This window comes from Prionailurus viverrinus, chromosome F1 (assembly GCF_022837055.1).
Source record: "Prionailurus viverrinus isolate Anna chromosome F1, UM_Priviv_1.0, whole genome shotgun sequence".
NCBI lineage: Eukaryota > Metazoa > Chordata > Mammalia > Carnivora > Felidae > Prionailurus > Prionailurus viverrinus.
The window spans coordinates 21,138,211-21,164,322 of record NC_062577.1 but is presented as its reverse complement, the minus strand read 5'-3'; the positions used below and the strand labels follow the sequence as shown (position 1 = coordinate 21,164,322).

The 26,112-nt window shown below is 37.6% G+C and overlaps 1 protein-coding gene across 5 annotated transcripts in view; it reads right to left on the bottom strand.

The window, feature by feature from the left end:
• Window positions 1-7,703: 7,703 nt before the first annotated feature.
• EDEM3 (ER degradation enhancing alpha-mannosidase like protein 3) overlaps window positions 7,704-26,112 on the bottom strand; it is a 71,102-nt gene continuing 52,693 nt past the window's right edge. For 2 of the 5 annotated variants that reach the window (XM_047840733.1, XM_047840738.1), the window contains 5 exons: window positions 25,727-25,883; window positions 23,522-23,713; window positions 22,025-22,190; window positions 18,649-18,834; window positions 7,704-11,726 (listed from right to left, as the gene is read on the bottom strand). In XM_047840733.1, coding sequence (XP_047696689.1) covers window positions 11,323-11,726; window positions 18,649-18,834; window positions 22,025-22,190; window positions 23,522-23,713; window positions 25,727-25,883 — 1,105 coding nt within the window. In that variant the 3' untranslated portion in view covers window positions 7,704-11,322. The remainder of the gene's footprint in view (window positions 11,727-18,648; window positions 18,835-22,024; window positions 22,191-23,521; window positions 23,714-25,726; window positions 25,884-26,112) is intronic. The other 3 variants (XM_047840735.1, XM_047840734.1, XM_047840737.1) reach the window with 3 other exon arrangements.

Genomic DNA, 26,112 nt, shown 5'->3' with positions numbered 1-26,112 from the left:
AACCTACTAAATGATATAGCTGTATAAATATCGTTTAAGGCTCATTTCAATGCAACTGATCATTTCTTACCTTGGGACAAGAACAGCTATTGTCATTAAAAACAACAACAACAACAACAACTGAGGCAAGTAAAGCATAATAAAAGCATTTTTTGAAGTAAAAGTCATATACTACTGATGTGAAGATGATTTTAAGTGTTACACAAGTATGATTATTTTTTAATAATCACATATTTACAGATTATCCCATGCTTAAAGTCACAAATAATTTTTTTTCCATTAAAGATGCTCATATAAAATTTCCTTCTGAAATAAACTTAAGTTTTAAAAAAGTGATAAATTTGTGGACTAATATAGGAGTGCTAATACCTCATTACAGATTTAGGCAGACTGACCTGCCCAATAACTGGCTTAGCAGGAAAACCCAGGTTTCCCTTTTCACTCATAGGCTGATTCCTTTTACTACACAGTAGAAAGTAGACGAGGAAGAATGTTGTCCGCAGACAAATTGGCTTCTAGTTCACCAATCCGGTAACAAATGTATGGAGAGGCAAGCCAGGGTGTTACCTGAGAGAGGGCCTACCCCACAGAAACATGAGGGGTGGGAAACAAATAAGTCCCTCACAACACACACACACACACACACACACACACACAACATAGATAGACCTGTCAGTGTCCCTGGCTCCAAATGTTGTCATTGTGTCTCTGGAGACTGAATGTAGTGGCTGACCCCACTCTCTTGTGAACAGATTCCAGGTGATCCTGCCTCAAATTCAAAGTCCCAACTCACAGAATTTAAGCTATGACCTCGCCCCTTGGCTGCCAGACAGGCGACCAAAGCAAGATTGTATCTGATAGCTTTTATTTCTAGAGTGTCAATCCCATGGTGGGGCCCACTTAACAGAGAAAATGGAGGAAAGCCTGTTGGGTAGACAAAACCAATATTCAATGGGGGAGAAAACCAGGTCTCAGAGAAGTTAGGTAACTTGCCAAGGTCATAGGGCAAGGAAGTAGGTTTGCATTAAAGATCTGACACTTCCAGTGCAAGTAGTGGGAATGAGAGGCTTCAGGAAGGAATTTTGTTTCTTATATGTGACAGGAAAAATTTGTGTGTGGGGGGGGCGGGGGTGGGGAACAACTAAAAAGATGCAACCCTCTAGAACCAAAGAAAAATGACGTCCCAGCTTGAATCTATAAATCTCTGTGTGGCCCAAGGCTACATGAGGGAGATATTTTCCCCTACTTTTTCCAGGCAGATGTGCTGTGCAATGTGCTTTTTTCACACTGTGAAAGACGTGATGTGAGAATTCCCAGGAAAGTGGCTTTGTGGTTTTTGTCCTTGTAAAGTCGGTACTTTATCAGAACAATTGTCTTTTTCTTGACTTTTTTCTTTCTTTCTTTTTTTCTTCCTTCCTTCCTTCCCTTTCCTTCCTTTCCTTTCTTTCTTAAATCCTTTCCATCACTGTTCCAGTACAGCCCTTTGACAATTAGGGGATCTTTCTCTGTGTCTGTGCAGAGACCAGCACCCATTCTGGGTGGTGGAGGTCCTCTCGTGTAACAGCTTCCAGGGCTATTCCGGGATCATTTCTGCCAGTGTTATTCAGAGGCAGCTTCAGGGACTGCGTTGGAGAGCTAGTGAGCATTCCCCTTATGGCTGTCCTGCCCCTGGGAGTTCTTGGGGTAGTAACAAAAGCCAAAGTCCCCAGGATGTGCCCTGCTCAATTGTACGTACTTTGTTTCATTGTGAGATTTAATTTATTACTCTGGTCTCCTGTTGCACAAAACCTATAAAAATAATCCAGGCCACTCCTTTGTTTCTTCCCCAAATACGGCTTTTGAAAGCTTCTATTGTTCCAAAGGGTCTTTTCTGCTGTCTTTTGAGAGAATGAGGGATTAGATCTGTTTCTTCCGTTGGGTATTCTCCCCACATCTCCATCTGGACCCATCAGAAGTCCAAGGACACATCGCATGGCCAAAACTCCTACTACTAATAACACAAAATTGATTAATATAGTTGGAATTTATAGTTGAAGCTCAAGGACAGCAATCTCTGGGGAGGGGAAGGGAGCGCAGTTGCAGACAGGAGGAGACTTAAATGCATATTTACATAGCACTTTACGCAATAGTGAACAATAGGTTCTAATAATATTGCTTTACAGATGAGGAAACTGAGAGACCCGGGTCAAGGTCACACAGAGTAAGGGGTAGAGCTAGGATTCTAATCTCAGCAGTCTGGCTCAGTCTTCAGATTTCCCACATTGAGAAAATCTTCCCTCCCCCAGATCCCCTTGTTGCCACAACTAGAACCCTCCAAAGAATTCTCCCCACCACCCTGCTTTATTTAGCCAAAGTCTGAGTTAAAACCCCAACTGCTAGGCTTCAGTTTTCTCTTCCATAAAATGGGAACGATAATGATGCCTGTTTCATATAGCTTTATAAGTGCTATGCATATGGTAAACATCCACTATGTGACCATTATTACTATCAGCTATTAGAGAATTTTACAGAGGTTTAGAAATACTGGCTAATCATGAGACATCTCCAGACATTCATGAGACTGGAATTCTCCATTATTGCTTTACCAATACAAATACAAACAGGTTGTTTATCCTTGTGGTTCTGTATCTTACCCAGAATTTCAATTTTAGAAATTTCAGTTCAATGGTTTGTGTCTAAAGAGAACCATTTCTGCCATCACCACAAAGAAAGCTTGGGAACCCTTGGGTTTAAGACCCACAAGAGGGCCCACCAGGCAAAAAGATCTGTATCTTTGAGCTTTGCCCACACACATTAATTCAGATGAATAACAGAACAAAAGAAAGTACACAGCGTATTCTTTCATTAATTGGTTTATTCATCAGGAAAGGAAGAGAAGAATAAATGTTGGCAATGAGAATAGCCAGTTTTCTGGGAATTAAAAGACGTTTTTGCTTGAACGTGCTCAAAGTTTAAATAATGAGCAATAAATTATCTAAGTCAGTAGTTTTTCAACTGTGTTCAGTGGAGCCCTGGAGTTTTCCAAAGGCACCTCAGAGGCAGCTCTGAAGTTAGTAATTATCTCACTGGCTGAATGTTAACTCGCAAAGGAATGAAGGTACCGAGGCTGTGAAGCACGGAGAATGACTTTGAAAACAGTTGCACCAGAACCTGAAGACTTAATCAGTCCTGGGTATGTGTGACTTTAGTCAGGTCACTTCCCACCTCTGGTTTCTGTTTTCTGTCCAATGAGGAGAATCCATGATGTATAGAAACAGAGTTCTTTTGGCTCTAAATCGCTGAACTCACTACATGAGTTGTGTTCCCTACAATGTCTACTTCCAACAGCAACAAAAATAGTTTGGGATTTCTTCATACAACTGTCTTCAAAGCTGGTACGTCACTTTTTTTTTTTTTTTTTTTTTTTTACATTTCTCAGTGGTTGCAAATCATAGCTCTTTCATCTGTCCATTTGTTCACAACCAGGTATTTCATTCCGTTTACTCCAGAAATGTTCAGTCAGTGCCTTCCAAGAGCCAGGTACTGGTAGAGGTGAGGAAAAGATGAGTAGGAGAAACTTTTCTGTTTTCTCCAGGGGCTCCCAGTCCCCTGATGAGCTGGTAAACCCACTCTTGTATGGCTTATAGATGTCTCCTAAGTCTGGCCATTCTGGCTGGAGATGATAATATATTTCAGCCAAAGATCTGAGAAACCGGTAGTTGCCTTGGAAAGAGGGAGACCTACCTCCCCTGTGTTTTGAAGGGTTTCCAATAAAGTAAATATCCTTTGTCTCAGAGGCCATAAGCTGGAATGTGAAAGCAGTCCTTTCTCCTGTTCCTACCCCTTTGGTAAATGCAAAGTACCTTCAATTCCCAGATCCCTTCTGTGGCTAGCTGGTTAGCAGTAGAACACTTTTATAAGGATCTCTGATTCGACCTTGTTTAGCAGCCATAATAACCCTTGGTTCAAATGGATCACTGTGCATAAGTTAGGAAAGGCACCCTGTGTAGTACTCTCATTTAGATTAATCTAGACTCAGGGCACCTGGGTGGCTCAGTTGGTTCAGTGTCTGACTTCGGCTCCAGTCATGATCTCAGAGTTTGTGAGTTTGAGCCCTGTTATCAGGCTCCATGCTGACAGCTTGGACTGCTTCAGATCCCGTGTCTCCCTCTCTCTCTGTCCCTCCCCTGCTTGTGCTCTCGCTCTCTCTCAAAAATAAATAAAGATAAAAAAAAATTTAGATTAATCGAGACTCAAATCCCAGATCCATCTAACTGGCTTTGTGCCTGTTGGCAAGCCACTCAACTTTGCTGAATCTTATTTTTCCTGACCTATGAAATTATGGACATAAGGTTGTTATAAGGGTAAGGACTCACCAATATAGCGTGGCCAGTGTTTGTTTATGCCTCATGAGGATTCAAAAAGTGGCAGCTCTTTTTATTATCTGGTCTATGAAGAAGGCATTAGTCATCATACTGCCTATGAATGGAGAGCCGACTGGACTAGCCCTCTTAGATTATTGCGGGAATTTAAAGGAATCACTGTAGGGCTGAGCAGAGGCTTACAGATAGATGTATCCTGGGTGGGAGTCAGGGAAGCCCTAGAAGGAAGTTGGGGTCAAGCTGTCAGCAGTCTGGCCATACCAGTTGATGGAGTGGAAATCTGAATGGGGTTCAGGAGAGGAACTTTCATTGCCTCAGGTCAAAGAAGGTGTCAATGATTGACATTAGAATTGTAGGAAGGTGAATGGGTGAGACTTTTTCCCCCATTGACCTGCCTGATTAAACCAGTAATCTCCATTTGGAAAGCCGCATAATCACCATTTGGGATACTAAACCAGAAAATCTCAAGAGTTGAGGAGGCCTCTGGGGCACATAATAAATCTAGAACAGGAGACTGGTGAATGGTGCCTTGAAAATGGAGGAGCCCAGACATTTGGAGGTTCAGGATCTGCCAGCTCAGCGGTTGCAAACTGAAGGACTTTGTTGTCACATCTATTTCAACCTGAACAATGTTTAAGGTGGAATTTCACCTACTTTTCTGGCTTTTCTCAAACATTAGATGATAGAGCCACACTGAACCTACATTCTTATGTAGCGAGTTTGCTCGCACCAGCTCTTTGGGCTAGATTATTTGCCAGCTTTCTTCCCTGAAATAATCTTTCCTTCTGGTTTTTGTAACACTGTTCTGTCCTCATTTTCCTCCTCCCTCTCCACCTGCCCTTTTTCATTCCGTTTTATACAAGCCCTTCCTCCTATGCCTTAAATGCCAGCAATCTCAGGGCTGTTTTAGATCCCCTTCTTTTTCCTATTCCATCCACATACTCTTCCTGAGAAACTTTTGAATCCCAGCTATGTGCTGCTGTAGAGGAGAAAAGCTTTTCCCTTCATCCCTTTTAGGTTCTTTGGCTGGTCTAATAATTAAATTGACATAAGACAGATTAACAAGAGAAAATCAAATTTAATTTTGTATGTATGGGAGCCCATAAAAATATGAGACTCAAAGAAATGACCAGAGCAGGCAGCTTTTTATACCTTTTAGGGAAGGAAGTCATAAAAATGTAAAGAATTGGCATGACAAAAGGGTTTGGATCCGGTGTAGCAAGTAACAAGGTTATTCAGACAACCCTCTCAGCCCTAACTTCGCTATCTCTGGTGATAAGGATGCCTTCTATCCTCCTGGCTCAGGAAGGGTACCTTTCCCATGGGAGATTTATTTCCTCTTTTCAGGGGGACAAAGGAAGGTCAGAGTGTCCGGTTTTTGCATTGGCTGTTTCTTAAGTGACTTTAATTCACAATAATCAATTTGCCAAAGTGGCGTATTTTGGGGTGGCGTATTCTGCTCTCCTTCACGGCTTCTGTCCGTGAGAGCTGTCTAGCACGTCAGGGACTTGAACTGTGCAGAACCACAGGATGGTAGGGGTTCTGGTGTGATATTTTTCTTTCTCCCTTTCATCCTTTAACTGACCTAGACTGTTTTTATTTTTAAAGTCATAATGCTTGTTTTGGAAACTTATTAAAACAGAGACAGTTATAGATAAGGAAACAGAAATTGCCCACAATCCACAGATAACCGTAATTGATATTTTGTTTAAAAGAGAATTCTACATCGTGCTGATTTCCATCACTATCCTCTCACCGGAAGTTCTTTTGCTTCATAAACTCATTTTCATATTTATTTAACTATTTTATTTCCTATCTTCTTTACTATGCGTTGTTCACATTCCCAGGCCCCATATAATGTCTAGCACACAGGAGGTGCTAAGTCTTTGTTGAATAAAGAGTCTCCACATAAACAACAGAGTTAATACTTTACATACAGTTCTAGATTTTTCTTCATTTAGCATTATACTTCATCTTGCCACTGACAAGCATTTCTCTGTCATCTGGAATGATGAGTGAAGTCTTTTATGAATAAAGAGGATCCTTCCCCAAGGGTCATCACTGGCCTCCCATTTACTACTTCACTGAAGAGGAACACTACAGACCACCAGGCTTATTAGAGTCAATCAAGAGCAAGGCTTTGGAAATTAGAAACTTGACTAGCAGGTCGATGCTGACCGGTACCATTCTCAACCCTTACATTACTTAGCTCCCCTTAGTAGAAAGAACTCTTAAGTTTGCTTTACCCAGGAAAGAAAGGCAACCTCCCTGTTGAAATATTCCAAGAGATGCTGTTGGATCCTTTAAACTATTCCTGAAATAGTGGTGCATTGTCCTAGGGGAATGGAGGCAGGCTGAGATGAGATTTAATGTCCAAAGAACCTGAGAATAGATGCTACCATTTCTACACTTCAATCCCCAATAAGGAGAAAGTGGTCAGGTGGGAAGGTAGTGGCTGAGCAAAAGGGGAGCAGAAACTGGAATGGGGTGGGAGAAGGAGTAAAGACAGAGAAAGGGAGAAGGTACACGGAAAGGACCATGGGCACAGGAAACAGACCAGGGCTCCCATCCCATTGCCCAGTCACCAAATTCGGAACTTTGAGTAAGATGCTTAGAACTTCAAGTCTCAACTTGGTCGTCTTTAAAGAAAGCAATTACCCATGGATACTAGTGACTATTATTAGGTCTTTCAAGATGTCTGTGCTCAGAAACTCCAGGAACAGTACAGATGAAGAGGACAGTATCACCATATCTGAAAGTGGCTGCTAAAAGGAAATGGCCTCACTGGAATTAACAGGAGAGGCTCAGGGTTACTTTAAATGACAATGTCAAAAGAACTGACTTTATTCAATATAAGTAAACTCAAAACGTAAACATGTAACCAGTATTGACACTGTGAATTACTAACTCTAACTCTGCTCTGAGGGTCCTTGGCACTATTCGAGTTGTGGAGCTCTTCAGTGTTTGTTTCTATACCTTAACCTGTTCCCAGATTCATTCCCCCAGGGGTAAAGTGAAAATTAAAGGGCAGACAGAGTGATGAAAAAAATTTTTAAAAAGATACCAAAGTATAAAGATAGGCATGGAACACCTGGGTGGCTCGGTCAGTTAAGCGTCCGACTTCGGCTCAGGTCAGGATCTCACGGCTTGTGGGTTCGAGCCCTGCGTCAGACTCTGTGCTAACAGCTCAGAGAATGGAGCCTGCCTCGGATTCTGTATCTCCCTTTCTCTCTGCCCCTCACCTGTTTGCTCGCTCGCTCTCTCAAAAATAAATAAAACATTAAAAAAATTTTTTTAAGATAGGCAAAGTGATGCTAAAAATCCAAATTAAAACTAGACCAGAATATTTACATATTTTATTAAATCTTTACAATCAGTAATTATAATCAAATACACAATTATATACAAGGATTATATACATTTTGCCCAGACTTTTACATCACAGTACATAGTTTCCCTTAGAAATATTGTATACATTTATCACCAAACAATAAAATCCAACAACAGTAGTGTTACAGCACCTGTTAGTACAGACATCTTTTTCATAAATTACATCATAAGAAAATATACGGCTGTAAATTGGGCTTTTAAAAATGTCTTTTATAAAATCTGAACATACAATATTTCATTCACAGAATGTTTTTTTTTTCTATGTTCTGACTGAAGCCTTGTGCATAAAACGACCGGTTGGAATATTTACTAAATCAGCCCCCCCCACCTCCAAAATTATAAGCACGATTTGAATTACTTATGCTGAGCTTCCTTTATAATGAATCTGACATGGGGTCTGGTGAGAGAACAAATGCTGGTTTTATTGTAAAAAGGGCTATGATGATAATTTGAATTTTTAAAAAATTCTCAAAAGCATAAGCATATTAGAAACTAAAACCAGAGAGTGCACAATTTATCATTTTACTAATACTGTGAAGAAAAGGGGAAAAGTATAATGTCAAAAAATAATTTGTTCTTGAAACAACTGTATTCTTGTTGGAAGCCTATTAAATGTTAAAAAAAAAAAAAAACCTGCCAACAAAATATCCCATCCTAAACATATCCAGTAAATTACAATTCTTTCATACCTAAAACTTTATGGGAAAATTATTGCAAATTAGGGTATTATCATTTCAATGGACTTTCATAAGCAGAAAAACTATAGCTATTTTTGGTAGGTAAACAAGTTAAGTTTTAAAACTTGAAAATACCTGAATTAAACACTTGCTCTAATATCTAACTTTTCACTTTCAGATAAATTCCTTACTTGATTCCAGGTTTGTAAACATTGTATAAATCTTTCTTATTCAAACAATTTTATGGCTGTGGCGATCACTTCATCTCTATTTCTATGCAGTCAACATTTAACTGAGGTAGACCAGATGTTTCTAAAATTCAGGGTCTCATAGAATCCCCCGAATATTTAGGAAGTAAATAAAACGTCTATCAAAGGTATTTAAAAAACAAAACATTAAAAAAAAACAAAAACCTAATGCTGTTGGAATTTTTTAATGAACTCAAAAACAACTTCATGGCAGTACATTGAATAATAATAATAATAATAATAATAATAATAATGATAATGCTGGGAGTTTTGAAGCTGAACATTATACCTTCTTAACTAGGGAAAAATCAAATATGATTCTTTCTGGGTATAAAGTATAATTTCTTAAATTTTTTTTTCTTTTTTTTTTTTAAGGATTCACTTTTCTAAAAAAGTGAACAATTTGCTTCCAGACATCAGTGAATGGCAACAACTCCCCCTAATGGCCAAAGGAAGGGAGAGTAAGCTGGTTCTCGTTACCATGAGATCTTTGTGGGGAAAAAAAATTTTTTTACGTTGTTTTGCTAACTTAGAAAGTTGGATTTAGACAACAATGACTCTGAGCTACAAATACAAAATCAAACCAATGTATATAAGGCTTCTGTAATCAAAGTCTTAGAGGAACATCTGCTCCTTTTCTCAAAGCCCCAGTCCTACAAATCAAGGCAAGTCAAATAATTAAGCTTCAGCTATTTTGGCAGCTTTGCAATTAAGATGAACAAAGCACTATATCTATCCTTCCATATACTGTATGTATTATAGTTCTATCTTCTTACACCAAATTTCACATGCAGAAAGACTAAAATATCCACTTTAGTGTCAGGTTTAATTAAGGGCCAATAATGGTCTTATAACTACTCTTCCCCACCCCTCTCCCCCCCAAAAGTGTCTTCTCTATTAGTTTTATTACTCATTGACCCAGTTACATTTAGCCAGAATTTTTGAAAGCAGCTATTCATCCCCTTACAAAAGAATATGACTACCTGGGATCTAAGACACACTGTACATGAATATACATAACTACAGTACAGCACTGCTGTTCTCTTAACAGCTCCATATACAGTTTAAGTTCATTAGTACCTCAAAACTGTTTTCAGAAAAGACTATTAGGTCATGTCATGGTAAAGAGAAAGAAAATTAAGTCTCACAAATACTCCTTTAGACTGATTTAGGTAAGTTTTAAAAAATAAATAAAATGAATAAAACCATGATTTCAACTACAGGGCTGTCTATAGGATATCAACAACAATTTTTAAAAACTTAAATGTGGCTAGCACCAGACTGCCACCAAAAAAAAAAAAAAAAAAAAAAAAGGAAAGAAAAGAAAAGAAAAAGAAAAGAAAAGAAAAAAGAAAAGAAAAAGAAATTCTCATTAAGCTATATGGCTATTTGTTAGTTGCTACTGTGTAAGTTTTTTACACAGGTTACCATAGACTAATTTTCAAGTCCATATCAGAAGGAATATTTGTTAAAACAAAATAAAAATGAGACATCTTAAAAACCATGATTCAACAGAAAATGTGACAGACTCCTTAGGTGCAACTTTAGAAACCATAGTTTCAAAGAAGAAAAATAGTAGTTTCCCTAGGATTTTCAGATTACTACCACAGTTTTATTATGGCTCCCTAAGATAGAAAAATGGAACAAAATGTACTCAGCTACTGGCGATGTGGCCCTTGTGGCTCAAATTGCATACTAAACATGGGATGGAGTAAGGCTGATGGCTAGAGGTAATCACCTCTAAGAGCGATGAACTGGAAAAGATTTATAATTTGCCCTACAAGGACAGAACTTTAAGTGCCATTTCAGGTCAGTCACAGCTTTCCTTATGGAAGGCCCAATGGCAAGTTCATTATCACAACATTACAGTTTCCCCCTTGTTCCATTTTTCAGAAGCATTAAGTAACCAATTTCCACAATATATTATATGACCTTTTATCCTGGTCCCAACGATTAGCCTTTATGCAGAGAACTCACTGAGAAAGTACACTGGCTTCACCTTTGGTTTAAATGAAAAGGACATTGTGAGGAGAGAAAAAAAATCAAGTCCTCTTGATCATTTGTTACACAATGAAGCAAGTGAAAGTGATGAGCAAAGGCTGCTTTCACCATGAACGCATCTGCTTCACAATCACTTAGGTCACTCTGAGTGTTTTTGTGAAGGCAACATAACCAGAATGCCCGCAGTACTCATCTGTATTTTCCCCCCAAAGAGTCTCTAACCCCAAAACCAAGAAAGCCGAACTTCCTTTAATTAGAAAGCTTTACAAATTCCTATTCTCCTCTCCACTATTAACCGAATTTGTTTCTTGTCTATCTGACAAGACTGCAGAAATCTGGTTCCTAGGAACGCCAGCAATCTTTTCCTGGCCTGAGGTGCTGCAGGGTGGCACGCGACGCTGTCATGGGGTCAGGGTGGGGAGAGGGGGAGGGTTGGGAGTTTCCATTTTTGATGGGACGGTTTTAAGCAAGGTCAGTTCTAACATGGCATGCTCCAGATTCCTATGTTAACTATCTCAGTCAGAACGTGGTTGCTCATCACCATACTTAAAGACTCCCATTAGAGAGCCTGCTTAGTATTCGGGTGTCTGTTAACCACAGTTTGGCTTTTCTTTTTAAATACCTACCACCAGATTCTTTAGTGAGTCATAGTTCATCTTTCTCCATCATTTCAAATGCTTCTATATCTTCATTCCAGTCTGCTAATATGGAGTCTATAGGCTGGACCTTTTTACCCCAGCTAACATTAGGATTGGAATCTTCCTCAGTTTCTGATTGTTCTTGAAGCTGGTTATCTAAATCTGTACATTCACCATCAAGACTTGTAGTCTCATGGTTTTCCATGGGGTTAGAAATCTGTTCAGAAGGAGAAACACTTGCAGCATTGTCCATATCTGCTGGAGATAATGATTCTGGTTGAGAGTTTAGAGAACTTTCCTCAGGAGACTCTTGATCAACCAAATCAACCTCCTGAGAACTTGATGTAATCTGTTCAGCACTCTGAGAATCATTTTCAGAGGATGGTTGTTCTTCATTTTCCATTTCAGGATCTGTACATGAAAGAAACAAGCTTCATGCTACTTTCCTACTCAAAATATTTACTATCACACTTTTAACAGCCTACTGGTTGTTGCAATAAAATGAAGAAATAAAAAAGAAAGAAAAACATGTTAATGCAGAGCAGTGAACATTAACACTGAAGAGTAAAAGACTGCCTTTAATCATGTAATCACATGTTTTCTGTATATTCATTTTGCAAAATGTGCCATTACAAAATAAACATTCTTCCAAACTGAAAAGAGTGACTCTAGTAACTGACAAGTCTTCAATGGGGATTAGTAAATATGCCAACGAATACACTAAACAATACTATTATTTAAGTGTACACAGATTTGCATTGTAGGTCTAAAATTTATTAAATATCTCAATTCAGGAAAGCCTGCACATGAGAACATATGAAATAGAGTAAATTTTAAACAGCACTTATCATAACTATATTTTAAGATAATATTCTTTTGAAAAGTGAAATTTCCATGCAGTAAGCCATGACAATGCCAATAATACAAAATTTTGGATGATTTGAGGGTACTAATGTGGTTAAATATTTTCATAAAGACACGAACTAAGATTATTTACAAAACTTGTATTTCATTATTGTAAGTCTATGAATTATAAGACCATTTTAAAATCCACTGGAAGGCTAAGAGTAGGTTAAACCTCTTGTAATGAATATACAATGAAGCCACTAGAAGCATCCTATTTGGGGTTCCTACAAGAAAGTGCTTCCACAGCACTGATGCCCCATGCTGCCTCATCCTCAATCTCTGTGCTTAGCCAGCAAGCAAGTCCTGAGGGTCCTCTGTGTGATGGGCACTGTGCAAGGTACTGGGGGTAAAACGAGGCAAAAACAGACACCAGATTTGCCCTTATGGATCTTTTAGTCCAGGTGGGGAAAACATTTCCAAATAATCACACAAAATAAATGGAAAACTCTAACTGTGACATGTTTTAGGTTGCTAGGAAAGGTTACAGGGAATAGGAAAGAATAGAGTTGAGGGTTTCCTTTGGAAACTGACACTTGAGCTCAGATTTAAAAGTAGAGTTAATCCATCAAAGAAGGAAGGGAAGATGGACATATTATAAAACCAGAAAAACTAAAGGAAATACAGGTATGCAGGAAGGTACAGACAGGTGTGTTTATGCGTACTCTAAGTAGGATTATCTGACTAGGGAAGTTTAAGTTCTTGGCGGGGGGGGGGGGGGGGGGGGTGGTGGTTGGGGGAGTCTCCACATTCTCTTCTAAGCTGTGGAAAAGGTACACTTGAATTCGACAATCAGGAAAACTATGGTGGTGACCAAAGAAGAGAAAGTGGAAGCTGGCTGCTTGGCGCTCATTTACACTAGGCTACCCTAAGTTTAAGGGAAAACAAAAAGAAAACCTTCAAGTTTTTTTCTAGAATTGTATTAATCTAGTTTTAGAAGGATAGGAAAGGGCGTAGTGCTGTTTAGTAATAAAAATTGTGCTTTTGGCAAAATTACCCGAGGGATACATGTATTATGTAATATTATTTTGGAAATCTAGCTAACACAAAAGGATAAGAAAACAGAAGAGTTGGTGTAAATATAGGAAAAGATCAAATTGCATTTTCAATTGTACTGTATGCTTAAACTCAAAGCAACTCTCAATTTAAAAAAATACCATTAAAAAAAAGAACTTGATAAAGAGGGTAAAAATAAGATACATATGCAAACAACCTCTCTCTAGTAACAACTGGTTAGGATTAAATTAAGTACCATTTTCACAATAAAAGTAAAAACTACAAAACAAATTTATTATGAAAGGAACAAGACTATATTACTTAATACTATAAAATCTCAATGAAAACACACAACAAGATCTAATTATATTTGTAGCTAAGGGTATGTTCCTGTCATAATATTTAACAAAAACTTCCTACTTCTATGAAAGCATCATGTTCCCATTCTACTTCTTTTTGTTTTCTTTTGGGAGCAGACAGAACTATTTACAAGTTCTTATGGAAGAATATATCAACGAGAAGTGAAGAAACTGTAAAAAGAATTAGTGAGAGGAGAGTTGCCTTATCAGATATCAAAATGCACTCAAAACAGCAAACCTGTACTATTGGCATAGGAGTAAACAAACAGATCAGTGGAAAAGAAGTGCTAGTCTGGAAACACATGGAATATATGAGAAGAGCTGGTAAATAGCAAAGAGGCAGCAATCAGGAAAGTAAAAATGGCAGATGGAGAAATAGAAAAAGGAAAGAAGGAGTCAGTGTCTGCCACACTAATACACATTTTGATTCTAAGGTGCCTGTTAGCACTGGCATGGAGTACCACGATCCTAAGTGTATTAACAGCTATGTCATTAAATTCAGGAATAGATCAGAAACACAGGAAGCAAAAAAAGAGTGAAGAAAATGTCAAGATACAAAGACAAGAAAGTTATTAAGTTTTAATAATAAAAGGACAAGGGAGCCTTGGCAAAGACTCAGAGACTGGATGTTCCACAATCATTCATTCATCTGTACAACCAGCATTTGCTGAAACAAGAAGACAGAGATGAGAGCAGGTAAAGAAGTACAATGTGATATGAGTGTCAAAGTAGAACTCATTAAAAAGACACTTTTAAATTTTACCTATAAGAATAAGAGAAAATTCCATAAAGAAGGTGGTATTTAAACTGGGTACGCAGGATGGCTAAATGTCCTCAAAGAGAAAATGGGCCATGGGGATGGGGACAGGGATTGATGAGCATTTCCAGAAAGAGGGAAGAGATGTCCAAATGCAAAAACACATGAGAAAGCATGCCAGGTTGTAGACGGAGGGTAGGTATGTATCGATTCTGCTTAAAAGAAGGTTTCAGATGCTCCTTTCTAGGCAAAGAGGCCTTCTGCATACATATTAGATTTTTTTCCCTGAAGCAAATCCTTTCCAATAGCAACCCAAATCCTACCGTTCAAATTTAGGGCACATTCACCCCAATCGAGTTCAGTGGGAAATAATCTTAGGAAAAATTACACTGCCAGACTTCAACCTTGAGCAGTTCAAACCAGGGCACCTTTCCTCTCTTTCCCCTATTTTCTCTGTCTGCCTCTTTATCAGGTAGACAGAAATATAGGAGTAGCCCTGAAAACATCCTTCTACAGCTCTTAAGGTACCACAGGCCTACATCGTAAACTGCAAGCATGATAATGTATTGAACCTTTAAAATGACGAGTCTTTTCCCCTTGAAAATACTGAGAAAGGGAAATGGATTCTTAACTATAAACTGTTTGAAATTTGGACCTAAATGAAAGAGCACAGTGTATTTTGTTTGTGAGCACAGGTTTGGACTAAGTACCTTTATAAACTCTTGAAATTTGGGAAGATGGGGCACACATGACAGACATAATATTAAAACTTCTGTGTATAACTTAACTTTTAGATGTATGACTGGTTTGACCCGAGGAAGCAATGTTTCCACTTGATAAGTTAAGAATGCTTTACTTCTGAAGAATGCGTAGTAAGATACGTGAACATTTTTGCTAGCAGATAGGACTGTTGCAGATATTTCTGTATTAATGGCTGGGACTTCTCAGAATAAGAGAGTTAACAGTGGGAGTGGGGGGCTTGTTCTGGACTTCTATTTTCTGTATTAATATGTGGGAAGAACTGCTCGATCCAAACTGTATGACATTATACAGGAAGTATGGATTTGTGCAGTGAGATTTCTAAAGGGCAATCTGGAGGACATTTTAATGTTGAGATTTTAAGGATGCTAATTGCTTGGGGTACTTATACAATCCTACCTGGTACCCCTGATGGTACAATATGGCTCAGACATAGCTGGAAATTAAAAAAAAAAAAAAAAAAAAAAAAAAAGTGCCTACTTAGTACTATTCAGTGCTTCTTAAAGTGTAGCTGAGTGGGATTATCTGCGATGCTTGTTTAAAATGTCAGATTCTGGGGGCGCCTGGGTGGCGCAGTCGGTTAAGCGTCCGACTTCAGCCAGGTCACGATCTCGCGGTCCGGGAGTTCGAGCCCCGCGTCAGGCTCTGGGCTGATGGCTCAGAGCCTGGAGCCTGTTTCCGATTCTGTGTCTCCCTCTCTGTCTGCCCCTCCCCCGTTCATGCTCTGTCTCTCTCTGTCCCAAAAATAAATAAACGTTGAAAAAAAAAAAAAAATAAAAAAAAAAAATAATAAAATAAAATGTCAGATTCTGGTCCCCTGCCTTCAGAGAGTCTGATTCAATATTCTGGAGTAGGACTCTGGAATCTACACTTGTAACAAGTACGTCAGCTGATTGTGATGCAGAAGAGAAACACTGATGCATGCAGTAATGGCACAAGACAAATCAATGACAACCACCACAGACATTAACTTCTTAGGATATTTTCCTAAGTATTCTGAATGAAGTAGTTGATTTACTAAAACTATTATTGACTTTTTTGTCGTATTGATAATAGTGTTACACTGATTTAGTAAATATAGTTGTACAGTGCCTGAAAGACCTACATAAAAAAGGGAATTTTTCAAGACTTTGTGTCAAAAGATGACTCTATAACAGAATCACAGTTCAACAAATTTAGAGACCAGCAAAACTTTAAAATACATATAATTTAAGTAAAGCCCTTTTACTGCAAGGTCCTTAAAATAGAACACTGTTCAGATAATACTTTTCGTACAGTAATCCACTCCTGCCTTATTCACGGTTTCCCTTTCTGAGGTTTCAGTTACCTGCAGTCAACCATGGTCAGGAAGCAGATGATCCTCCTCCTCCTGACACAACATCAGAAGGTCACTAGCAGCCTAATACTGTCACAATGCCTATGTCATTCACCTCACTTCATCTCATCACATAGGAATTTATCATCTCACATCACCACAAGAAGGATGAGTATAGTACAATAAGATATTTGGAGAAAGCCCACATTCCCCTAAGTCTCATTACAGTATATTGTCATAACTGTTCTAGTTTATTATTAGTTATAATTATTAACCTTTTATCGTGTCTACTTTATAAATTAAACTTTATTACAGGTATGTATGCATAGGAAAACATGGCAAATATACAGATCGATATACTATCCAGTTTCAGGCATCCACTGGGGGGTCTTGGAACATATCTCCCACAGATGGGGGGGGGCGCTACCTACAGAATTTATCTTTTCTCACATTCTTTCTCTAGTATGGGAAGCACATGCTTTGCTATGATCTTGTAGTCCTAATCCCATGTACTCCTACACACATACACATTTCTAAAACAAAGTCGATATTTTACATACTTTATACTGTATTCAAATAAAAGTGATCAAAAGTAACACATGCCAAAACAACGTCTTTGTTAGACTGACTCTTGCATTGACATGGACTAGCGAATTCATCTATTATATGGATATATAATTCACAGGATTTGTTATGACAGGATTGAAAAAGAATTATTATCATGGGACAGCTGACTAGACATGAAAATAATCTAATCACATTAAACAAGATAATTATCATGATATCCACTGAAACACAATTTTATATATATATATATATATATATATATATATTTGCATATGCGTGTGTGTGGATATATACACGTACACAAATACATATATACATATATATAATTTAAGGCTTATTAATGCAAGATACTTACTACTGTTAATAATGTAGCTTGGAATCATTTTACCTTTTAATATTGCTGCTGAAATTCCAATGGTAGCACAAAATGGGGGGAGAAAAGCAAAGGCATTAAAGACTTATATGGAATAATAATTTGCCTGTGTTTGATGTGCATAAATGCATATACGTAGGAAAGAGTTGAGCAAAAGGACTTGGGGAAATAAAATCACAAACACAGGAGGATTTAAGATTAGAAATCCTTTCTATTCTGTTGTTCCCAACTCTACATCCTTATGTACATATGTCCTACTCCGTTGTTCTTAAATAGTTGACACTTGAAAGGATCTCAAAGAAGAATAAAGCACTATAAGAATGAGAAGACAAGACAAAACAACACTGACTTGGCTAGCACTAGGTTATAGCTAACCTTTTTTTTTTTTTACTGTTTCACCTGGAAGTTACACTGAATTGAATCAGTTTCCTACATATCTGTGAAACAAACATCCCAGGGGATTCAACAACCTGCACCAATTACACAACTTTAGCCATTTACAGGTAATGGGAGAAATAGAGTTCTCCCTCCAGGCTCCTCCAGTAGATCAGGAGGTGCGGCTACCATAAGCACGATGGTAGTAGTCTATGTCTGATGGTTCACTTTCCCTCATTTCTCCACTATCCCAGGATGTGAAATACAAGAGGATACCAGTAAGACCTGCCGTTTATACAATAATTTGGGTTTCGAATAGCTTTCAAATAACTAACAAACATTGTGGCCTATAGAGGACTATATATTATTGTGAATTAAGGCATGCTGCCTTGTTCTTATATCTCTTATAACTTATAAATCCCTATGTGATAAACCTACACCTCAGTGGGTAGAAGCTGCTAGATTTGTACTGCCTTCAACAAGACAGTGGTCATTTGATTATTGGTGGCCTGCTGAAACCTAACTACTAGTATACTGTATACAATACCACTCGATACAATCTCTTTTTATTCCTTATAAAAGAAATGTAAGATCTAGTATCAGCAGAACTGAATGGTGAACATGTGTGGATATTTAAATTGACTCTCTTGATATATTCCCCCGTATGTTTATCACTGGGCAGGACCATAGCAAAAATGATAAATTACATGTAAAAAACATTATTCTGAAAGCATCCTAAGTCAGCAAACAAAGCAAAGTAAATGTTTTGCAACTCTTATTTCCAAAAGAAAAATATATTTTGAAAGCATCTTCTTTTTAACTTCTTTTACCAGTGCACCAAAAATAACTTTCTATAACTCATTTTTGTTATCAAACTAGTAAAACTAATGCTAAGCTACATCAAAAACAAGGATTTTTTTTACCCTTACCTCTATCTTTTGCTTTGTCAGAAAGGAGCACCTCCACCTCCTCATATTCCCGGATGGCATCCAGTATGATACTTCCTTCTTTACTAAATAAGAATAGCATGGGGATCTTGATGTCATCTGTGTCCTTCCCATCACCTGCCATCTGGAACAGAGGGGCAGTATCACTGCTGCTCCCCTCATTGTCATCTAGCAGAAAATGAATACAGCAAACATAAAAACATCTGTCCATTAAGAAGATCTACAGACAAAACTTTACTGTTTTTTTTCCCTGTTGGCAGCATTTATTTTATGCATCAAGAATCATAAAAATGAACATACTTGGGGCTCACTAATTCCACTCCTAGAAATTTATCCTGAGGAAAGAACTCAAAAGAAGCAAAATGATTTACTCCCAAAGTAGTTTACTGGAGTGCTACTTATAATTGTGAACAACTGTGAACTATTATAAGTAAATTATAATTAAGTACTTGATGGGACACCCAGGAAAACAGATTATTATTACTACATGAAAAAAGTAGAACTCAAAATTCTATGATTATGACTAAAAACTTCCATATGCTTATGAAAAGCCTTGGATTTTTCACTCAAAGACTTGGATTACAATGATAGAACTATGAATGAAATTTTATTGTTGCTTAAGATTTCCTTTAATGGCATTTACCAAACTACCTATTGGTAGTTCTTTTTTATATACTGCTCACAAAGAAGAATTATGATAGTCGTTTTCGCTCTGTAAGTTGAGGTGACCATTACTGTTAGTTTACATTGGTTAGCTAACCGCAGTAGGACTGCTCAATACTGTTTGACCACGGGGCCGGCCATGTCCACCTCTAACTGCACACGCCAGGTGAAGAACCTCCCTGTCCCTTCTCAGAGAGCTTGCTCTGAGGACTCACCTCCTTAGCAATAACTGACTAGACAAGCATGGCCACCTGGCAGTCTCTCTGGAGGACCTAGAAGTGGCACACAGAATGACTGCTCCGGTTAGCAGTGGGTAGTGATTTAGTAAAATAACAGACTCATGGTTGAGGCTGCAATTTTACAATGACTTCTTGGAACTAATGGGCAAAGAGGGAACAAGCTGGTGAGAAGCTGGAGAGTGAAGCAGAACTGCAAAGAGATGCAGAGAAGAGAGTCTAGGAAGACCCAGAGATAAGAGACAGACAGATGTGAAAAATGCTACTTAAAAAAATCATGGTTCCTGATGATTTTTGCTCAGTTGAACTTCTTTCGTGTTCAATTAAAATAACCCAGTCCCATGTAGTAAACAAACTTTCCATCTTAAACCAGTTTAATCAATTACTGTCTCTTGCAGACAAATGATTATTCTAAGATAATTTTTACTTCTAGTACTTGCGGTAAAAAACTTAGTCTTAATTATTAGCTCATTCATTTACAATTAAAACTAGAAAAAACAAAATACTTCATCAGAAACAAAAAAACATAGGAAAAAGAAATTATAATACAAGAAAGCTTCCTTTTAAAAATTAAATTTTCTGAGAATAAAGATCATTGCCTCTTGTTTACCCACAGAACTCAGTAGAGGATTCTGCTACTAATAACTACTAAAGACAACATTTGACTTGACAAACCTCGCAGAGTAGAGAATACCACAAGAGTCACACTTTATAGGGAAAATGGTAACTATTCCACTTATGTTCCAGACTTTACTTTTTATATTTTAAAGTCTTGGTGAAGAGGTGTTCAAAGTGACAGTGATGACAAGCATTAAATTCTTCAATAAAAGATATCTCTGTGTGGAAAATAACTAAGGATAGAGAGATGATTTGAACGGAGCATCAGCAACCTGTTTCTGTAATTGGCCAGAAAGTGAATGTTTTGGACTATGCAGTTCTCTACTCCATTACTGTGGCTCAAAAGTAGGCACAGACAGGAGCGCCTGGGTGGCTCAGTTAGTTAAGTGTCCAGCTTCAGCTCAGGTCATGATCTCGCGGTTCATGAGTTCGAGCCCCACATCGGGCTCTGTGCTGACAGCTCAGAGCCTGGAGCCTGCTCTGTATTCTGTGTCTCCCTCTCTCTCTGTCCCTCCTGGCTTGTGCGTGCGCACATGCTCGCTCTCTCTCAAAAATAAAAAAACATTAAAAAAATTTTAAAGTAGGCATAGACAATAAATAATTTTTTTTCATTGAAAGAAATCCTAATATTTTATTTTAAACGTCATAAATTATTTTCATTAAAATGAACCTTAACATATATTTTTATGTTTTATTTATTTATTTATTTTCAGAGAGAGAAAGAGAGCACACATGCAAGGCGGGGGGGGGGGGGGGGGGGGGCAGAGAGAAAATCCTAAGCAGGCTCCACACCAGAAGTGCAAAGCCTGACGTGGGGCTCGAACCCACGAACCGTGATATCATGACCTGAGCTGAAACTAAGAGTCAGATGTTTAACTGACTGAGCCATTCAGGAGCCCCTAAATCCTAATATCTTATTTTAAATGTCTTTTTATTTATCTTGAATTCAAAAAGGAAATCTATTCTAATAAGAAAGAAAAAATTCAAAAATAGATCTCCCCTGTGAGAAACACTATAAAAACTTAACTTCATAATTAGGATGTGACCTCAGGTCTTCTAGTTCTGAATATAAACTATTTACTTATAGTGTCAAAATGCATATTTTCCCTGACAGTCACAGACTGCCTGTTATAAGTGATTTTCTATGAAAAATAAAAAAGCAGAACACACTGGTTGAAATGCAGAGGTAAAATGATTTGAGTTTGTAATTTCAGTGGAAAAAGACCCAAGAAAATAAAAATTTGCTAGCAATTAGTACTTATACCTATGGTATGTAAGCCCTTATGCTAAGAAATTTTATGTATTGTCTTCAAACCTTACAACCACCTAAAAGATATTTATTAACATTTTCACTGGAGCTTAAAAAAAAATTCTATTGAATAAACTGATAAACTAAAGCTGGGCCAAGGCCAAGGTTACACCATGATCTTGTGGCAGAGCCAGGAACCGTTCCCCCATGTATTTGACTCCAAACCCTGCAACTTTGTGGAGGAATGAGTATTTTTAATGGCTCCCCACTGGAGATGACAGGGTGTAATTCTTGCCTTTAAGGGGCTTTGGATCTCAAAGCACATTTTTTATCCATAGTGTTGGGTGCTTTGGGGTACCCTGCCTTCACACACACTTTCACTGGCATTAATATACAGAAACCTAAATCTAGACTTTCAAAAAAGATACAAGATACATAGAAATTATTAAGAGTGTCACTGGATTACCCATCCATTACACTGACTAGTGAAGTAAAAATAATATGATGAATTCCAATAAAATTTTGAAAAATACAAGGAAAAAGTCCTAAAAATCATCTCCTCCTCAACACAACGGCACAGAGGATTACTCACCAATAACAATGCCACCAATGGCACCAGCATTCTGAATGTTGCGTGCCTTTTCTGCAAACATGCACTGTCCTCTTTGTATCAAAGCGATTTTTCCCATCACTGCCTCGGGGTTAGTAAGCTCTGAACAACCATTGTATGGTTTACTGCTTGCAACAAATCCTCTCGTCTGTCAGAAATAAAAGTAACTTAAATATTCCTTTATCTTCTCAAATCACTCACTATCTACAGTTTTAAATAAGCCTTATTTCTTTTCTAATGATAACACATCCAATATATAAATTTTTGTTTTGAACATTTTGCATATCATATAGTACCCAACTGACATTTTGCTGTGCTCTGCCGTTTATAAAGCATTTTTACATAAATGACTAAATCTGATCTTTATAAAAACTCTAAGAAAAATAATACAGATGATATTTCCATTTTACATATGGGGAAACAGACTCAGTTTACCTAGTATGCTCAAAGACACAATGTTAGTGAGTGGTAAAGTTGGAATATGTAAATCTGTAGGCAGTTTCATTATGTACCCACACCCACAATTAAAATAGCTGGTAACCATTTTTAAATCATCACTGGTAGCCAGAAAAAATTTTGAAAGAGGAAAAAATTGGATTTGGTCTACATGAATCTGTAAGCAGTTCTTCTTAGAAAAATTAAATCCACTAGAGAACTGACTTTAAAGATGCTAAAATTAAGATGTTTTAATATCCCTCTCTTAGAACATAAACTCCATGAGGGCATGGATCTTCATTGGCTTTGTAAACTTGATATACAGCAAACATCTAATAAAACAGTGCCTAGAATATAGTAGGGACTCAATAAAGAGGTGCTGAAATGGATGAGTCAATCCACAAACCTATATAGCTTTAAAATACACATATAAAAATGGCCTAAATTAGGGGTAATGGAGTTCAAAGACCATTGGCTTTAGATGGTCAGGCTACTTGGGTCTGGTCCCAACTCTGCAACCAATTAGATACACTTGTGCACTGTTTAGCAATGCAGGTCTTTGTTTCCTGTGTTAAAACTAAGGGGATGGGCTAGCTTAGTGGTCTTCCTATTGGCCTGGTGGGACCACAGCATCACTCTCCATAGCCACTTGGGCCAAAACACCTCTGCTTTTAGAGCTGTTCTCTACGTTAAGGCTCCAAGTTAGCTTATTGTTCAACAAAAGGTTCTAGTAGTGGTTAGAAAGTCCCAAAACCCATTGTTAGATAATTTAAAGATACTAAATTAGAGAACAGGCCAAGAAATGGACAGTATCTAAACAATATTTTAAGTAAAATCCTATAAGTATGTTGTATACATAAATTATGACTCAAAATTTTCAAGATATGTTTTTAACTTTAATCTTCTTTAATGTGGGAGAGTGAATATTTAGGTTTTAATAAATTAAATATTTAGGTTTAATAAATTAGAGCAACTAAGAAATTAGATAATACTTACACAATACTTTAACTTCAATTTCAACAAGTACATTGTAAGTGTACACACCTCTTTATGTTTAGACAGATCTAGCCCAAACTGAGCTGGTCCAGCAGTCAACACTACCCTGCCAAAAAATGGGTGGGAAACAATCTGTACAGCTCGTGGAGGTAGCTGCTGTTCTTTCTGTTGCTGACTTGACAGTTCAATCATCTCCTGCATGAACCTCAACCCATCTTCAGCATCAATTGAACTAGCAGCCTAGGAAAAAAACAAATTCATTTTATCCTTTCCTTATGAAAACTTTCAACTTTCTGATTTCTTAAATACTACTACAATAATTTTCCCTTTCAGTTTTGGTCCCTATCAAATATTTTATGGCTTTTTTTTGTCCTCAAAAATATTACTTCTGGAAATATTTTCTGAAAGTAAATTTATAATCTTTATCAATGTCTCTTTCACTGTTCTACAAACCACTGATACAAATGGGAGTATTCCACCAAATGCTCAAATGCTAATACTATGCTTGATTTCTCCCCACTGCTTCCTCTTTACAGAAATAAACCTCATACCTGACCCACACTTCGCTTCTTTGGAATTACAAACCAACAACCAGATTAAATTCAAAATATATGTATCAGGCATCTATTAGTGTTGGGCTCCAGCACGTCACTAGGAAGTGGGGAGATAGTCTTTCACTTTAAGAAGTTTGTATCCAGAGGAGACAGACATGTAAAATTACCTATGATAAAATTCTCCAGTGGGAAAGTAGACTAGCAGCACAGACAAGGGAATGATTGATTCTGCCAGTGTGGATCTGGGAAATATTTAGAATGACAAGTGAATTGAGTCTTAACAGAGGAAAAGCTAAAGAATGCCTGACTATGGTAGAAAGAAGGTGGATTCCTGAGACTGTACAGGAAAAGCCATTTGGATTTGACAGGAGTCAGAGGATGAAAGAAAACAGAGGGTTGGGACACAGAGACAAGTTCAAGCCTATCTTGATATGTCCAGTTTTGGCGACTTAGGAGAATGATGTTAGGGTCTACTGAGACGGACAACAAAAAGGAAAAGAGATGGACTGAGGTGGGGACAGGAAGAGATAATTAAATCAGGTTTGGACAGATTGAGACGGAGATGCAGACACGTATGACAGGCAGACTAAAGCTGAATTAGGAGTCAGGGTTACCTATGTGTATCTAAGAAATCATGTGTACAAAGACGACAGCTGAACTTGTAGAAACGGAGGAGACTGCTGAAGAAGAGTATAGAGAGAAAAGGGTATGATCCAGGTTCTTTGGCAGTGCCTACGTTGAGTGGTTGTACCAAAAAAGGAGAGCTCCAAAGGAATCCACAAAGCAAAGAACAGAAAAGTAGGAAAGATGTATGTTGCTGGAATGCCCTGGAAGCCAAGAAAGGGATAGGTTTTAAAAAGAGGTCAGTCAACAGTTACAGAAAAATTCAATCAAGTAAGGATTAAGAGGCCATTGGGTGGTAATTATGTCATTGGTGGCATAAGTAAAAGTAATGTAGTTAGAGATGTCACTCCCACTACTGAGAAGTGACAGTAAGTGAAACATAAGGAAGTGGATAGAATACTCTTTGAGGAAGGATGGATGTGACAACAGAGATGAAACAGAATTCCAAGACAGAAACTAAGGTTGTGGGAAGGCTGAATTTAAGGGATACCTGGTATGGATCCAGGTTGAAATTATTTAGCAAACTATGTAGTTTTCTCAGAATCAATATACTAATAAGCTGGGTAATTAAAAGGCCTCATGTTATGAAAGCTTTTCCAGCAAAAAAACAATAGAATTTTCCCAAAAGGGAAATTTGTTATCTTTCCTAGGCATAGACATGTACATGCAACTTTTGATTTCCATAACGAATAAAATACTTAGATTCAGGAATGTTTTGGAAACTAAAATACTGTAAACTACAGAGATATTAAAACTAATTATTAGCTTTTAAGATTATGCTCTAAATTATGGAAAGACAAGGGGCTGAAAAACAGAAAAATTTGGATTTGAGCCCTACATTTGACTATACCAATTTAAGCAAACTACCTAACCTTTTTGTGATTTAATTGATCTAGCCTATGAAAGGGTTGAATTACATGGCTTTCCAAGATACCTCTCCAAGTCCTAAAATTCTAGAATGATTCTCTAAATCATCTATTAAAAGCTTTTAGAAAGCCAAATGTCATTATCTTATTCAAGCTAATGAGACCACAGAGGGCAGAGATGGTATCTAATTAGTACAGCAATGGCTTACTTGGATTGCATGTTGAACCAACTGGACTCTCCCATCTTTGAGGTGAATCAAACTCACCCCCATCTTCTTCAAGATTTCTAAATGTTCAGGGTTAGTGGCCATGAAATCTCGGGCTCTCAGAGGGGGTTTAGCTCCACTCCTGAAACTCTCCTCTCTGCTAAAAGTAATTACAGACAAGGTTTAAAAAACTACAAATCAGAACTGGGGAAAAACAGAAGGCAAATAAAAATAATTGTAGGTATTTGCAAAATTGCTAGTTATAGAACTAGTGAAACTGGAAAAAACTGGAAACAGTTATTTTCCCATATATATTACTTAGGTTATTAAGTGGTATAACTCTCAAATATTTTACAATTATCAAAGCATGTATATTATCTGCAGGACTG